General features: G+C 38.8%; 1 protein-coding gene across 3 annotated transcripts in view; it reads right to left on the minus strand.

Moving 5' to 3' along the window:
• Positions 1–16,231, minus strand: part of MORC1 (MORC family CW-type zinc finger 1) — a 150,849-nt gene that overhangs the window by 39,436 nt on the left and 95,182 nt on the right. For all 3 annotated transcript variants that reach the window (XM_043448908.1, XM_043448907.1, XM_043448906.1), the window contains exons 18-20: positions 9,726–9,791; positions 8,556–8,801; positions 3,304–3,405 (exon numbers count right to left, since the gene is read on the minus strand). In XM_043448908.1, the coding sequence (XP_043304843.1) occupies positions 3,304–3,405; positions 8,556–8,801; positions 9,726–9,791 (414 nt within the window). The remainder of the gene's footprint in view (positions 1–3,303; positions 3,406–8,555; positions 8,802–9,725; positions 9,792–16,231) is intronic.

Consider the following 16,231-nt stretch of genomic DNA (forward strand, 5'->3'; position numbering starts at 1 on the left):
AAAGACCCTGATGCTGGGAAAGATTGGAGACAGGAGGAGAAGGGGATGACAGAGGATGAGATGGGTGGATGGCATCACTGACTCAGTGGACATGAGTTTGAGCAAAGTCCAGGAGATGGTGAAGGACAGAGAAGCCTGGCGTGCCGCAGTTCATGGGGTCACAAAGAGAAGGATACGACTTAGTGAGTGAACAACAGCATGACAGCTGAAAATAAGACCCTGGCTGCAGCAAGTTCACCAAAATAATAAAAACCACCTAACTGTGGCAAGTGGTGGGTAGCCAACCACTCTTCCTTAAGTGATGACCCAATGCAGCCCTGCGTGCCCTCTTTCTTGAAATCTGACAGCTGCACAGTCAGAATTAAAGCTCATGCACACACATGTGCACACACACACACACACACACACACACACACAAGCATCACACTTAGAAGATAACTGGGGAGGAGCCCAGGGGTTAAGAACAATCTTTTTTAATTTCTAAGTTTAAGGAAGTACAGGCAGACAAACATGTAGAAGCAATTATTTCCTACTTGAATCGCTGCAACCACAGCCAAACAGAAAAATTAATGGGCATCTCTGGATAATGTATAGTATTTATCCAGATTAATTAGATACCATGAATTTGAAAACAGACTTCCTGCTAGGATCACAGGGACATAAATCAATCATACCTCACACATTCATGCAAGTAACACAAGAACTTGAGAAATACTACATAAAAAGACAACAACAATTTTAACATAAATGTCATACTAAATGTGTGAAAAAGCACTTGCTAAAAGCTACATGCAGAGGACAGAGAAGTGACAAAGCAATGGCTACATGAAAAAGACACAAACTTCGAAGATTCTGCAAAGTGGCTGGGGCCTAGTAATATGCAAAGGTACAGTTCTATCACCTTTGGCTTCAAAGAGGTACAGAGGCTGAGTTATTCACAATGCTAGTTATATAGTCCTCTCTTCTTTTCTGGCCTCTGATTAAATGTTGACCCTTTTCCTTTTGAAAATATGTTGGTGCTCACTTCCTTCACATCCTATATTTAATTGTTTCTTACTATCAATATGAAGGGTCTTTTTTTCTTTTCCCATTCACAAATCACTTCTAGAGCTTTTCAACATCCTTTCAGATTCCTTCTTAAAACAATTCTGATTATGGAGGAAATGATATGATGTTTGGGAGAAAAGGGGGTGGCCGGGGAGGGAGAGGATACAGATGAAACAACATCAATCACGAATTGATAACTGTTGGAATGGAACTAGGAAACGGGCACACAGGGGTTGACTGTGCTGTTTGAAATGTTCCATCCTGGAACATTTTTAAAATAAACCTCCATTATTGTTTTTTTTTTTAATTAGTTGGAGGCTAACTACTTTACAATATTGTAGTGGTTTTTGCCATACATTGACATGAATCAGCCATGGATTTACATGTATTCCCCATCCCGATCCCCCCTCCCGCCTCCCTCTTCATCCCATCCCTCTGGGTCTTCCCAGTGCACCAGGCCTGAGCACTTGTCTCATGCATCCAACCTGGGCTGGTGATCTGTTTCACCCTTGATAGTATACATGTTTCAATGCTATTCTCTCTGAACTTCCCACCCTCGCCTTCTCCCGCAGAGTCCAAAGTCTGTTCTGTACATCTGTGTCTTTTTCTGTTTTGCATATAGGGTTATCATTACCATCTTTTTAAATTCCATATATATGCGTTAGTATACTGTATTGGTCTTTATCTTTCTGGCTTACTTCACTCTGTATAATGGGCTCCAGTTTCATCCATCTCATTAGAACTGATTCAAATGAACTCTTTTTAATGGCTGAGTAATATTCCATGGTGTATGTACCACAGCTTCCTTATCCATTCGTCTGCTGATGGGCATAGTGTTATATCATGTACCTTGTGACAATGTTTTTCTGCTGAAGGGCACATAAATTAGGCTAAACTCAGAAGACATTGTGCTTCTCATTGACTCATTTGTAATCGAAACTTAATCCATAATCCTCAATTGCATTTTGAGATAACTTACCTAAAGACTGAACCTAAAGACATGAAAAATGAGGCAGGCATTTGTCTAAATACTCTCACTTACATTATCATGTCGAAAAATTATCATCTAGGCAAAAATAGTTATTCTTATCTAGATTAAAGTTTAGTTATAAGCTTCTTGGAAATCAAGGTACAAAGAGAACTATAGTGAGTAATAAAATTCATATTCTGATAAAAGAAAGTATCAAATAGACTTTTTTTCATGACATTAAATTCTAATATTCAAATGAACCTTTTTATTATTAATATAACACAAGGGGCTCCCTACAACATAACAAAGTCTTCAACATGGCTTCACAGATAAAGTGTTTCTCATAATTCTTGAGTCAATTCTTCCCACACATGCATGATTAGTTGCTCAATCATGTAGGACTCTGTGACCCCATGGACTGTAGCCTGCCAGGCTCCTCTGTCCATGGGACTATCCCAGCAAGAATACTAGAGTGGGCTGCCATTTCCTCCTCCGGAGGATCTTCCTGACTCAGGGACCAAACCTGCATCTTCCTGCACTGGCAGGCGGATTCTTTCCCACTGAGCCACCTGGGAAGCCCTCTGGCTACACACCAAAGACTCTTACCCTGGGGTGAGCGAGGAAAACCACCTCTGCTGGGGTCTATGGTAGAACAGTATGAACATGCGGGTCTTTGATACTGACTACCAAGTTAGAATCAGGGACACACAATCTATACAGAAGCACGTGGGAAGCGTGTCCAGATTTCTTGGAGAGACTTCTCTCTGAAGGGTTTTTGGAAGTGTCCTAATTTAAGTCAGTTTAGAATTATACTTTCTAGTAAGAATCCACACTATGAATTACAGAAAGGTTCATATGCTTTGGATTTGGGCGTGTAGGTAGGTTTTGAGATGAACTTCAAGTTTATACACACACATACAGTTTATATATATATAATGTTATACATATGTATGCATTAACCCAATAGAATGGGGTCACAACGAGTTGGACACAATTGGGCAACTGAACAACAGCATTAAAGCTTTCTCACCCTGACAACTAAAATGAAAAACACTCCAGATTAATGGTCAGGAGGCATAAGTCCCAACTGTATTTTTATGAATTTATGTAGCTTTGGGCAAGTAACAAAGTTTTCTGAGTCCTGTTTCTTCACCTAAAAGCAAGGTAATTCAATTAAAGGTTTCTGTTACTTTGGGCACAAGTGTGAAATACCTCTTCGGTTCCTTTAATCTTTACAAATGTGAATAAATTTCAAGGTATTATTTCGTCAGCAAAGTTTGTCTCACCTGGATTATATCCGAATTGCTGCTGCTGGTTTCAACTTCAACTGAAGTCTTACATTCCCACGTAAGGCTTTGACTCCTCTTTCTCTTCATTTCCCAAGAGGCCTGTAGCAAGGTATTAACAAAAAATATACAAGGATTAGTAGCAATCAATGGCACACATTAAGCCACTGTCACTCTTTCCTTCCTTCAGCCTCTATTAAGTGCTGGCTTCTGTAGGATAAACAGAGGAAATTCAACAAAAAAACATCATAATGCAAGTTAAGTGTGAAATGAGTGGTACAGATTATGGCACTCAACAGGGAAACAAAGGGCTTGTAGTATTTTGCAAAGAGTCTGCACGAATTACTGTCTATATACTGAATATATAATGTTTCATATGGAGATATATATATATATATATATCTAGACATTGTTCTTAGAATTTATGTAGATGTTGCTGGGAAGAATAAGATATATATTCATTTAAAAGTATCTATGATGGCTTTCTTTTACTATGTCATCCTTAATCAGTAGATATTGAATATGCCTAGTATGTGAGATATCTGCAGTCATTTAAAAATTTTTTTGACAGTTTCAACGTACATTTTATAAAATATTGGCTATATTCCCAATGTTGTACAATATATCCTTGTAGCTTATTTTATATATAATAGCTTGTATCTCTTAGTTCCCTACACTTACATTGCCCCCTTCCCTTTCCTCACTGACAATGACTAGCTTGTTCTTTATATCCATGTAACTGCTTCTTTATCCTTATAGTCACTAGTTTGTTGTATTTTTTGATTCCATATATGTGATATCATATAGTGTTTGCTGCAGATGGCAAATTTTCACTCTTTTTATGGCTGAGCAATACTCCATTGTACATACATGCCACCTCTTTAGCCATTCATCTGCTGGCGGACACTAAGGTTGCTTCCACACCTTGGCAATCATAAATAATGCTGCTAGGAACTGCTATGAACACTGGGGCGCTTGTATCTTTTTAAACTAGAGTTGGGTTTTTTAGAATATATACCCAGGAGTGGGACTGCTGGGTCATGGGGTACTTCTTTTGTTTTTTCAGTGTCTGCAATCAATTTCATTTTAATATAATCTAAACACATACCATTTAGAAAATACCAAGAAAAATTTCTGTACAAAAGTTGATACTATTGCGTTTGGACAAAGCTGGCGAGTTCCTGCTATGAGCATAGCCCAGGAGGCACGACCGAGGAAACCTAATATACTGGAGTAGATGTTATGACCTTTGGTCCACAGTTTGATAGTTCTCAGGGTTAACCTGATAGCTCTCAGGATTAACCTGAAGTTGTCAATGTTTGGTACTAGATGTAAAATTTCACTGGTTACCCTGCAATCATTAAGACTTCTTAGACATATCTAAATTTTAAAGCAGACTTTGATCTAGAAGTCCAAGTCTTTTAGAATAGTCCGTGGTGCTAACCTTGCAAACCAATATCAATCTCTATCCTATTAAAACACCATTGTTTGAGAAACCATACTGTTTGCCACAGTGACTGCACCAATTTACATTCCCACCAATAGTGCATGAGGATCCTCTTTTCTCCCCAACATTTATTTGTGTTCTTTTTAATGACAGCCATTCTGACAGATGTAAGGTGGTATCTCAAAGGTTCTGATCTGTATTTCCCTGATGATTAGTGATGCTGAGCATCCTCTCATGAGCCTTGTTGGCCTTCTGTATGTCTTCTTTGGAGAAATGCATATTTAGATCTTCTGCCCATTTTTTGCCTAGGCAGTTTTATATATATATATATATATATATATATACACACACACACACACACACACACACACACACAGTTCTATATATATATAGCTGTATTAAGTTGTTTGTCTATTTTGGAGCTTAATCCCTTGTGGTTACATCATTTGCAAACATTTTATCCCATTCGGTAAGTTGTTTTTTCATTTGGTTTGTGGCTCCCTTTGCTTTGCAAAAGCTTTTAAGTTTAATTAGGTTTCATTTGTTTGTTTTTCTTTTGTTTTCCATTACTCTAGGGGACAGATCAAAAAAAAAAAAATCTTGCTGCGATTTATGTCAAAGAGTGTTCCGCCTATGTTTTCCTCTAGGAGTTGTATAGTATCCAGTCTTACATTTAGGTCTTTAATCCCTTTTGAGTTCAATTTATCAATTACAAAGAAACTACTGCCAAAAAAAAAAAAAAAAAACCACATGGAGGCTAAACAATACACTACTAAACAACTAGTGGATCACTGAAGAGATTAAAAATACCTAAAAATAAATGAAAACAAAAACAAATTTTTCCAAAACAGAATATGCAGTTCTAGGAGGGAAGTTTATAGTGATACAAGCTTACCCCAAAAACAAGAAAAATCTCAAATAACCTAAAACTTCTTCCCAAGAGTTGACATACAATATGTCTTCATTTCTTCCCCTTCCACTTGCTAATCAATCCATTGTAACCTGGTTTCTCTTCTCTCCTATTCAATAACAATGAAATTCTTCCTGTGATCATTCCTATTACCCCTAAGTCATGAAGTTAGTGGACTTTTTTGCCCTTTGGCCTGGTTGAGTTGACCGCTCAACAGAATTCAGCCTCTCTGATCGTCTACACCCAATATCTCAGCAAATGGGTCAGTGTGCTCTCCTCAAGCCAAATACATGGGAATAAACACATCCACTTCTCTCCCCGCCACATGATGACCTCACCCACACCACCATTATTTCCCCCCAAGGCCACTGCAATAGCCTTTTAACTGCTCTGCCCACATTCATTCTGAGAATGAATTTGCTGAGAATCCATTTTTCATACTAACCCAAAGCAACCTTTTCTAAAGGAAATTTTGATCATACCACTTCCCTGCTTAAACTCCTTCCGTGTTTTTCTGCTGCTTTCAGGATAAATACAAAATCCCTTATCAAAGCATCCGCTTGCACGGTCTGATCCCTCCCTGCCCATCTCACACCACAGCCCCGTTTCCCTCGCTGCCCCCCACAGCTCAGCTGTCTCCCCCGTGTCAGTCGCTCAGTCATGTCCCACTCTTTGCAACCCCATGGTCTGCAGCCCGCCAGGCCCCTCTGTCCATGGAATTCTCCAGGCAAGAATACTGGAGTGGGGTGCCATTCCCTTCTCCAGGGAGCTGTCTTCTTAAGGAACTTTTTATTCCATGTTCCCTCATTAGCAAATAACGTTTGCACTGATTGGAAATGATCTTCCTCTCCATTTAGTCACTTAATTGGAATTCAATCCTAAAAGTTATGTCATCACTGTTTCAAGGAAGAGTTCCCTGTCCTCCCAGGGCCAACTCTCCTATTACAAGGACTCACACTACTATGTCATAAAAACTGCCTCAGTGTCAGTTCACATTTATCTGTATAATCATTGGACTGTCTGTCTCTATCACTAGACTATAAGTTCAGTGGGGACTTGGGACCATAGGTGGTTTTGCTCACAGCTGAATCCCCTGTAGCTGGCTAACATACTGAAAGGCACATAACTGATGATTTTACACATATATACATATATATATATTCACATATACATATGTGAATCTCCATGTTTAAGTTCTAAAATGTGCTATTCTAACACAACTTTGTGATCACTTGTATGTTGTCTTTGGAGCATGCAACCTACCCATAAAATAAGTCTACAAATCCAAAATCTTGAAATTCCACAGTTAATGAACAGAAATCAGGAGTTAAAGGAGATATAATTATAAAGTGATAACAACTGCTTTTTATATTATAAGCATGCAAAAGTTGAGTATCTGCTGAATAGATGAATTTTTACACTCAAATATGATGCATAATTCAAACTAAAATTCTGAAGAAGGTAGAAAGATTCAGTTTGGTCTCAAGAAGAGACTTAGGGCCAAAACTTCAAAATTATAGGGAACTGTATTTCAAATAATCTAAGAGAATGAGCTACCCAAAAATGAAGTAAGAAAAGGCTACGTAAGGAGGTAACGAGCCTATATCACTAAAGATTTTCAAGAATCCACATACCATTTTCCAAAGATATTACAAAGGAATGTGTGAGATATTTCTGTAATGTAACTGTTATTCAGAATAATTCTTTTTTAAAGAACCATGCCTGAAATCTTGTCTTCTACCATGCTTAATATAATATCTTACACAAGGCAGAAGCTCAGTGGATATTTGCCAATGGAGTTAGTTCCTTGCTTTCAGAGATGATGGCAACTCATTTGAATATTTTCCATGTGGCCCATAGTCACCTTTTCAGAGTAAAGTTAATTTTTAGAAACAGTAAAAAGACATTAGTAATCAAGTTTTATCAACACAGCAGATAAACTAAGCATAAATTTTGGCTTATAAAAGATTTTTTAAAGGTAGTAAGATAACGAAGTGAAGTGAAGGGAACGTGTCAGCTGCTCAGTGGTGTCCAGCTCTTTGCAACCCCGTGGACTGTAGCCCTTTGGGACCCCATGGACTGGAGCCTGCTAGGCTTCTCTGTCCATAGGGATTCTCCAGGCAAGAATACTGGAGTGTGTAGCCTTTCCCTTCTCCAGGGGATCTTCCCAACCCAGGGATCGAACCTGGGTTCCCCATGTGACAGGCAGATTCTTTACCATCTGAGCCACCAGGGAAGCCAGTGAGATAATCGCTGTGGTCACTGAATACTGAATCGGGCACAGGGTAAATGCCCACTCAGTTTTAAGTGTTGTTATTATTATACACTGACGCTAAGGGCAGATACTCAAAGAGGAATTAAATAAGCATTAACACTGTAAGAATGAAAGTGTAATTTTTTTTTAAAAAAAATAAACCCATTTAGATAAATGGAAATCCTAGGGTGCACATTCATTATAATCAAGCTCAGCACTTAGTTACGTTATCAACATCACATGTTATTTTTCCAGAACTTGGACTACAGGGATAACTACCTATGTAAAATTTGACCAAGCATTTTTGCTATAAAGCATTGAAAGCAAAATTCTGAAGATTACAGGTTTATCCTATGTGGATATTTCCCTCTTAAATACAGATTAAAATCTTTATCCCACAGAGGTGTTTTTTAGGAGCCCCTCAGTGCTGACATTAGCAATCTGACTTTTCCTCCAAAAGAGACAATGCAGGGAAAAAATAGAAATTGGGACTTTGTCCAGGGAACTCAGATTACAATGTGTATGCTATAATTAGAGTGCTTTAAATGTGTGAAATGAAGCAAAACCTTTAAAAAATGCTATTTCTGGAAAAGTGAATTACTATACATTTTTGTGAAAAAGTAACAACAAAAAAAAATCACCTGGTCTCTGCTAGCTAGTTTGACACTTTCCAGTGGAACTGCTGGATACCTCTCCTGTTGAGGTTTCACGTTCTTCTGACTGGACTTTTTCATAATTTTAGTCTCTGAAATACACTCTACGTCGGAGTCCGACCCCTCTGTGTTTCTTTTCCAGCCGCTGTGGTCGACCAGAAGCTCGAAGGATGAAGGAGCCTCATGCTTCAAGCCATCGCCGGGAGGTCTGGTTCTCTGAATTTTCTTATTTCCCTTAAATAACAAAGAACACGCTTTTAATTTTGGGTAGCTGGCTTATTTATAATTAATTACCATTCGCTTATAATCTTATGACACTAGGTGATATTTACGACTAACAACAGTTTTAAAAATCAGAAGCTTAGAAAATAAACTTCGGCAGAGGTATACTGCTATAATGGCTGATTCAGAATTTGATTCAGCAGAGCTGGGCTGAGTCAAGAAGTCTAATCTTGAAGATGCAAAAGACTCCAAGCTGGTAATACACTCTGCTTCCTGACTTACTCCTGAGCAGAGATTTTCTTGCTTTTGGGTCCCTGGTGCATGTAGGTCAGCTGTCTATTAACTTAAGATTTGGTTGAGGTTTACAATCTCCCCATTTGCTTGTTAAGAAATCTGAATAACCAAGTTGTAAAGAGTTTTCCATAATTTTTTTGTGTGTGATTGATATAACTCTGAAGGTTCAAAAATTTTTAATTTTAGATAATAACAGACATTTGAGGAATAAAATGTAATATGACATTTAGCAAACATAAGAGACAATGTAGGATTTACACATATTTCTAGGTAAATATACGCCCACAGACTCACATGCACTCTCTCTCTCTCTGATTTTATATGCATAATTTTATATAGCATATATATTATAAATAATATATTGGAAAGATATAACTATAAATACATTAAGATATCTAAAACGGTCACCATCTCCACACAGTAAGACAATGGGTGGTTTAAATTTTCTTATTTATACTTTATTTTCTGAGTTTTTCCTAATAAACATGTATTGTTATAATAAAAAATGATGATGGTGAAAAAATATGTATGAGTGCTTCACTTTCTGAACATATTAAACCATGATGACATTTGGCCCTTGGTAAGTCTTATCATTCATATGGGAACTGTCACAAATGACTCAATCCCACTTTAATTACTCACCTTAGATGTTGAAGTTTGGCAGGGGCTAGTGAACTCAGAGACCCTATTCACTGGTATAAACAGAGGCTATTATGGAAAAAAATCATTAGACAAATGTAAGTAAAAACAACTTTTAATTGGCATATAATAATTCAATGTTCTTCATTTTTTAAAGGAAGTGCCAAGCTCACACACTCTTGCCAATGGTTGAGGAGTCCCTTCCGGTTTAGACATACAGTAACGGTGTATGACTGGCAGTGGCTGAACAGTACAAGATAATCCAGTGAAGCATCACAAGCAATTACAAGCAAAACATCTTACGAGCAATACAAGGGTGCCGTGGTATCAGAGGTTGTCTCCACAGCCCTCATCTCCCCTCTCTGGAGACCCTTTTTCTCCACATTTTTCTCCAGCATCTGGAACAAACCTTGACCTTTAGCAACAGCCCTGCACAGGTCAGAGCCCTGGGTCTGAGCCTCAAGGGACTGTTGAGGGTACACGGCCCTTACCTGTGTCCCTAGTAACTGACGTCCATATTTGTACGGTGTTATATTCATATCTTACCGGGATATTCTTTTCTTGTTTGTAGACAGTTAGCTGCTCTCATAGTATCTTAAACACATCATTATAAGAGTTTGGTTTTCCCGGACTATCTATCTGCCAGAATTTTTTATAGGAAGGGTAGGTGGAGGATAAGAGTCTATGCGAGTTTTTCTCTTTTTTTTTTCCATAAGCAAAATATCTTTTCTCATCTCTACCCAAGAAATTCCTTTCCTCATCTTCTGCAAACATGGCTTTTTGAGTACTTTCATGTGCAATCCACTTCTGTGAACCAAAGCAGGTCCAGTAAGGTTCCTGTTACCTCCCAGCTATTGCAGATAAAGGCTATAGATTTTCCATCTCCAGATGAACCCTTCTTTAGTAAGTGTATTTGTGTTGATTCTTTAGAAGTGCTATTGCTGGGCTCTTTCTTCCATTTCTCTCCTTTTCCTCCTGTGGGATTCTTGCATTATCTTGACTGCCTTGGGCAGCCCTGGGGTATGCTGGTATGTATTTCCTAGCTCGACTGAAACTGGAGTTTGCATTTTTGTTCTGTTTCCCTGTTGCTCTTACAAGACTCTCAGGAAAAGAACAGGAAGATGCTACATCTATACAGCCATGTTTATAGCAGATATCGTGGTATGTATCACATTGTCTCATCGTCATGGTAACACTCGCATCTCTCTCTGAAAGTCATTTTTTATCTGTAGTACCCAACACAGTGTTTAACACTTATAGGTGCTCAATAAAATGCTGGTGATTAACAGGATAAACAGATGTTCCCAGAGACTATTGCTCATTTCTTTCTCTGTTGAAACACCGCCACAGTTCTATTCTGCACTCATAATGTGACTACTACTTCATTACCTGTCAGATGTTATCACATATTTGAGATGCTTTATATTAAATGTCAGTGTCTTATTCCTGATATAGAGAAATGGATTGAGTGTAGCCTAGTAACAATGTATGATGCACTTACATCATTTGGGTTTGTATCATTTTTGGTGCTAGCTCAAAGATAATTACTTTTTGATAAAAAGTTATATTACAGTGAGTTTTTGACCTGAACAACTAATCACATCACTGAAGTTGTAATAAAATTTTTTAATTCCATTCATTTTCCTCTTTTTATATTCATTTCAGACTTGTGTTTCAACAAAAGAACTTCAGACATCACAGAGAAACACAGCAAAAATGTCTCAACTACATTTTGAATAGAAAAATACCACTAGTGGTGGCACATCTTTGCATTTTTTGTAAAACAGAAATCTAGGTAACATAGTTAATCCATTTCAAATTCTGTCTCAGTTACTTAATGAACAGTTGTTTACTAGTGGTAATGTCTTTATCACTATCATCAGCTCTTCAGATTTCAGAGACTCATCATCACCTTAGAAAGCTTGCTAATATTGGTATTTATTTTTACATGATAGTCATAAACTCTCCCAGCAAGACTGTTATATTTCTTTCCATGTTTGGAAAGTCCTGAAAACCACAGATTCAATAGCAAAAGCTGCAGAACATGAAGTATCTCTGCCAGCAGGAAAACCAAAGGATCCTTAAGCCAGGAATAAAGGAGAAAAAGGCTGTGTTGCATAAGAATCATGTGGAGAGCTGGACAGAAAAGCAGATTCCAAGGCTTCTGTCCCAGAGACTCTTTTTGAGTCAGTCTGCTGTAGATCTCAGGAATCTGAATTTTTACAAACATGTGAAATTCTTACACAAATGACTTGATCATCATAGACTCACGGCCCTGGAAGGCAGAGGATTCTACCTTTTAATTTTAAATTCATGCTTAGTGGGACTGTAGAGACAATACTTTTATGTTTCTGTACCATGAAGGCTTTCTGATCAAATTTTACCAAAACTTGAGACCTAGCCTAGAAGAACAAATTTTAGAATTTATGACTGATTATTAGTGAGAGAGTATCTGAAGAGATTTATCCCCCTAGAGGTATGTATTTACATGTTAAGGAATGAATGAGATCTGAGGATACAGAAGCATAGCTAAAGAAGCTAATCTTATCTTTCCCCTGAGAGATTTATTTATATTCCAAAGGGTAACAGTAAGAATCCAGGATCCTTCTCAAAGCGCAAAGAGGTGTGTGTGTGTCTGACAGGCAATAAGGTGGAGTTAGGGAGGAGGCTGTCCCTCTCCTATACAAATAACCAGATTCATTTTTTTTTTCAACTTTCTCGCTGAAGGTACAAACCCCAGCATATGTAGGATAACATATGATCTGCCTCATCTCATCCACTGCCCCAGGGACACAAATCAGGGCAAAAAGGAATCAGAGTGATTATTGCTATAATTAAACAATAGATCTGCTCTGCTCCAGAAAGCTCATGTTTGTATTCAGAATAAAACGAATATATATAGGCATTTCAAACTTAACACCCTGTAAATGAAGATGGGCAACTAATACTCAAAGGCTCTAAAATTGGACAAAGGTGAAAGTAAAAAGTAAAGTATCAGTTGCTCAGTTGTGTCCGACTCTTTGCGACCCCATGGACTGTAGCCCACCAGGCTCCTCTGTCCATGGGATTCTCCAGGCAAGAATACTGGAGTGGGTTGCCATGCCCTCCTCCAGAGGATCTTCCTGACCCAGGGATCGAACCCAGGTCTCCTGCATTGCAAGCAGCTAAAATTGAATGGGTCTTCACAAATATCTAGCTTAATCCCATTTTTACTGGGCTGAAGGGGGAGGGATGGGCTAGGATCAAGGACCAGTGACATCAAACAGACCTGAGGTCACTCAGCTTATAAACGACTCTTCCATAAAAAAGAATCAACTCCTGCCATCTGTGACAACATGGATGGGCCTACAGGGTATAAAGCAAGTGAAATAAGTCAGACAGAGAAAGACAAGTATCACATGATCTCACTTACATGTGGAATTTAAGAGAAAAAAAAAACAAAGCAATTAAGAAACAGACTCACAGATATAAGTTAGTGGCTGTCAGAGGATAAAATGGCGAGGAAATGGGCAAAATAGATGAAAGGGATTAGGAGGCACAAACTTCCAATTATAAAATAAATAAGTCAAGAGGTGCAATGTACAGCCTAAGAGATGTCGTCAGTAATATTCTAATAACTCTATATGGTGGCAGACAGTAGCTAAACATCGTGGTGATCATTTTGTAACATATAAAAATATTGAATCAAAAAAAATATTGAATTATTATGGTATACACTTGAAACTACTATAACACTGTATGTCAATTAAAATTCAAGAGAAAAGAAAAGAACGTGGACAAGCAAATCAAGCTAAGGAGTTGAACAGCTACTGTTGGACATCTGCTTTGCCCAATACTGAGCCAGATGCAATGATGGGAGATGCCTGAGAAAGTGGACTCATGATACCTGCCCTCAAGGAACTTTCACACCAGTTCCTCATGAGCAACAGTAACTCATTTGCTCTAGTGTGAACACAGGGCCCACAGATGTGACTGTACCACGCATTATCCCTTTTGGAATGACAGGCATCACCACGGAGAAATCAGACCTTTGTCACAAGAGTAATAAAGTAAAACATTTCGATTACAGTGAGCAGCGTCAGCCTCTTGTTAGACAGAGTGTCACAACAGCTTAGGTGTCATAAATTTTAGATCATGGAAGTTTATGTAAGGAGACTGAAAAGCTTGATAAACAAAAAGATTTTCTAAGGCATCTAGCTCTTATAGGATACAGATTAGAAATCTCAGCATCCTACACAAGAATGACACGTTAAAAAGATTACATTCTAAATGGGAAAATGTGTTCACATTCTTCATTATAAAGTTGTGATCAGATATGCCATTTCATTTTGAAAAACACAGCTGGAAGTTCAGCGAGCCTTCTCTGCCTTCCATTTACTGCTAAAATGTACACGTACTGTGGGAACTGTCAGACCACACGGCCTCAGTTTTTGTGTCCATGCAAGCACCACAAAAGAACAGAATGCTACCGAGTTTTCTCAACAGGCATGGAATTTTACAAAGGCTCTTCCTGTGATGCAAAGACTATGAATGTGACAAATGAAATCCAAATATAGTCTCTATACTCCCACTCAAATGCAACACTTCATTTTGACCAAGTGTGAGAACATTATGGTGTCCAAGAATAGGTGCAGACAGTTTTAAGTCTAACCTACATAGCTTCAACCAATCTAATGAAAAATAGTTATCTTTGTATCTAATTGTGAGGAATTCTGCATAAACCAAATTGTTCCTTCAACCCTTCACTCATTTGGTGAACATCTACTATGTAAAAGGTCCAGGTCTAAGTGTTATTAGGAACACAAAGATGAATAAAAACGTTCCCTTAATCCAAAAATCTTACAGTCAAACATAGGAGACAGATCAGATACATGACTAACTATAACACCAGGTAGAAAGTGAAATGCGGGGACCTCCCTGGTGGTCCAGGGGTTAAGAATCTATCCTCCAAGGAAGGGGATGCAGGTGTGATCCCTGGTCGGGGAACTAAGATCCCACGTGATGAGGGGCAACTAAGCCAGAGAACCACAATTAGAGAGAAATCCACATGCCACAAATAAGACACGGCCTACTCAAATAGATAAACAGAGTCTTAAAAAGTGAAATATGCCCTGAAGAAAGACACACATGAAGGGTAAGAGGAAGTGGAAGGAGGAGATATTTTTACAAGCAGGGAAATGAGAGGACCTCAGACAGCAGTGCCGTGAGTTTTGGACCTTGAAGGACTAGGGAAGGGCAGGAACAAAGGCACGCAGACAACGCACTCAGCATCATGGAAGCAGAGAACACAGAGGAACCTGGGGAGCCTGGGGGAGCTCAGAGGAACCTGGGGGAGCTCGGGTGCTCTTCCTGCAGAAGAGAAGAAACTTACGCCAAAGGACTAGTGTCAGATCAGAGACAGCCTGGACTGCGACTCCAGATGGGAAATTAACATTAATCGGAGAAGGTTAACCCAGAAGGACCCAGAGGATAAAGCAACACAGCACGTCTGCACAAATGAACTGATTATATAAATACACTATACTACCCACTGACTTTGAAAAAAGTGGAAGTATGGGTCAGCCAGTCACGCCCGCCTATGTGCGACCCTAGGGACTGTACTCACAGGCTCCTCTGGCCACGGAATTCTCCAGGCAGTGGATCGTTAACGGATCCTCCAGTGGCGTGGGTTGCCACTCCCTTCTCCAGGGAATCATCCCAATGGTACAAATGCGTAAACACAGAGTAGGCTTCATTCAAGGAAGCAAGTTATCATTTGCCTTATAATGATTTGAAGGCATTAAGTGGATTTAAAGTGGTACCAAAAATCCCTGAATGAAATGGACCTAAAACAATCCTCCCTGTGTGTGATTACGACACAGGTGTCCTGCTGAACAACAGAAAGCAGAAAAGACTGTAAATTGTGACGAAAAGGGCAAAATTGAGTACTGCCAAGTCCTCAAATGCAGAGGACTTGATTCTGTAACTCTGTCTTATGGTTTTAAAATTCTTGTCTAGGTTTACTGAAAAACAGAACGACAATTATCCAGCTGATGGGACAGTTAGTAGCTGAACAATCAAGAGTGACGATGAAAATGAAAATGCTTCATTACTTGGCCAGCAGGTGTCACTTGTCACTCGGTATAGGAAACAGCAGGTGATGAGGAATGAGGGGAAATGCACAGTGAGGAACACTCATTCATCTATTCAGAGAGGAGAAGGAGCAGAATGGGCTGCTTCGGAAGCACAATTTATAAAGTGGCTCTTGGCTTGCTGACACAACACATCAATTACATCTTGGATTTGAGCCCTCCTACTAGGTTTATGAACTTATACATTTCTCTTAACAAATATGATTTGCATTACATCAGCTTGTTGCCTGTGTAAATGTTTTCATATCCTTTTTGACTGTATTTATCGTATGAGATTGTGAGCAGACTGTGTTGGATCTAGGCAAAAAGGAAACCAAAGGTAACTTCACCATTTAAAGATGTATGAGTGATTCAACTTACTGAACTGCTCTGAAATGC

This window comes from Cervus canadensis, chromosome 27 (assembly GCF_019320065.1).
Source record: "Cervus canadensis isolate Bull #8, Minnesota chromosome 27, ASM1932006v1, whole genome shotgun sequence".
Taxonomy (NCBI): domain Eukaryota; kingdom Metazoa; phylum Chordata; class Mammalia; order Artiodactyla; family Cervidae; genus Cervus; species Cervus canadensis.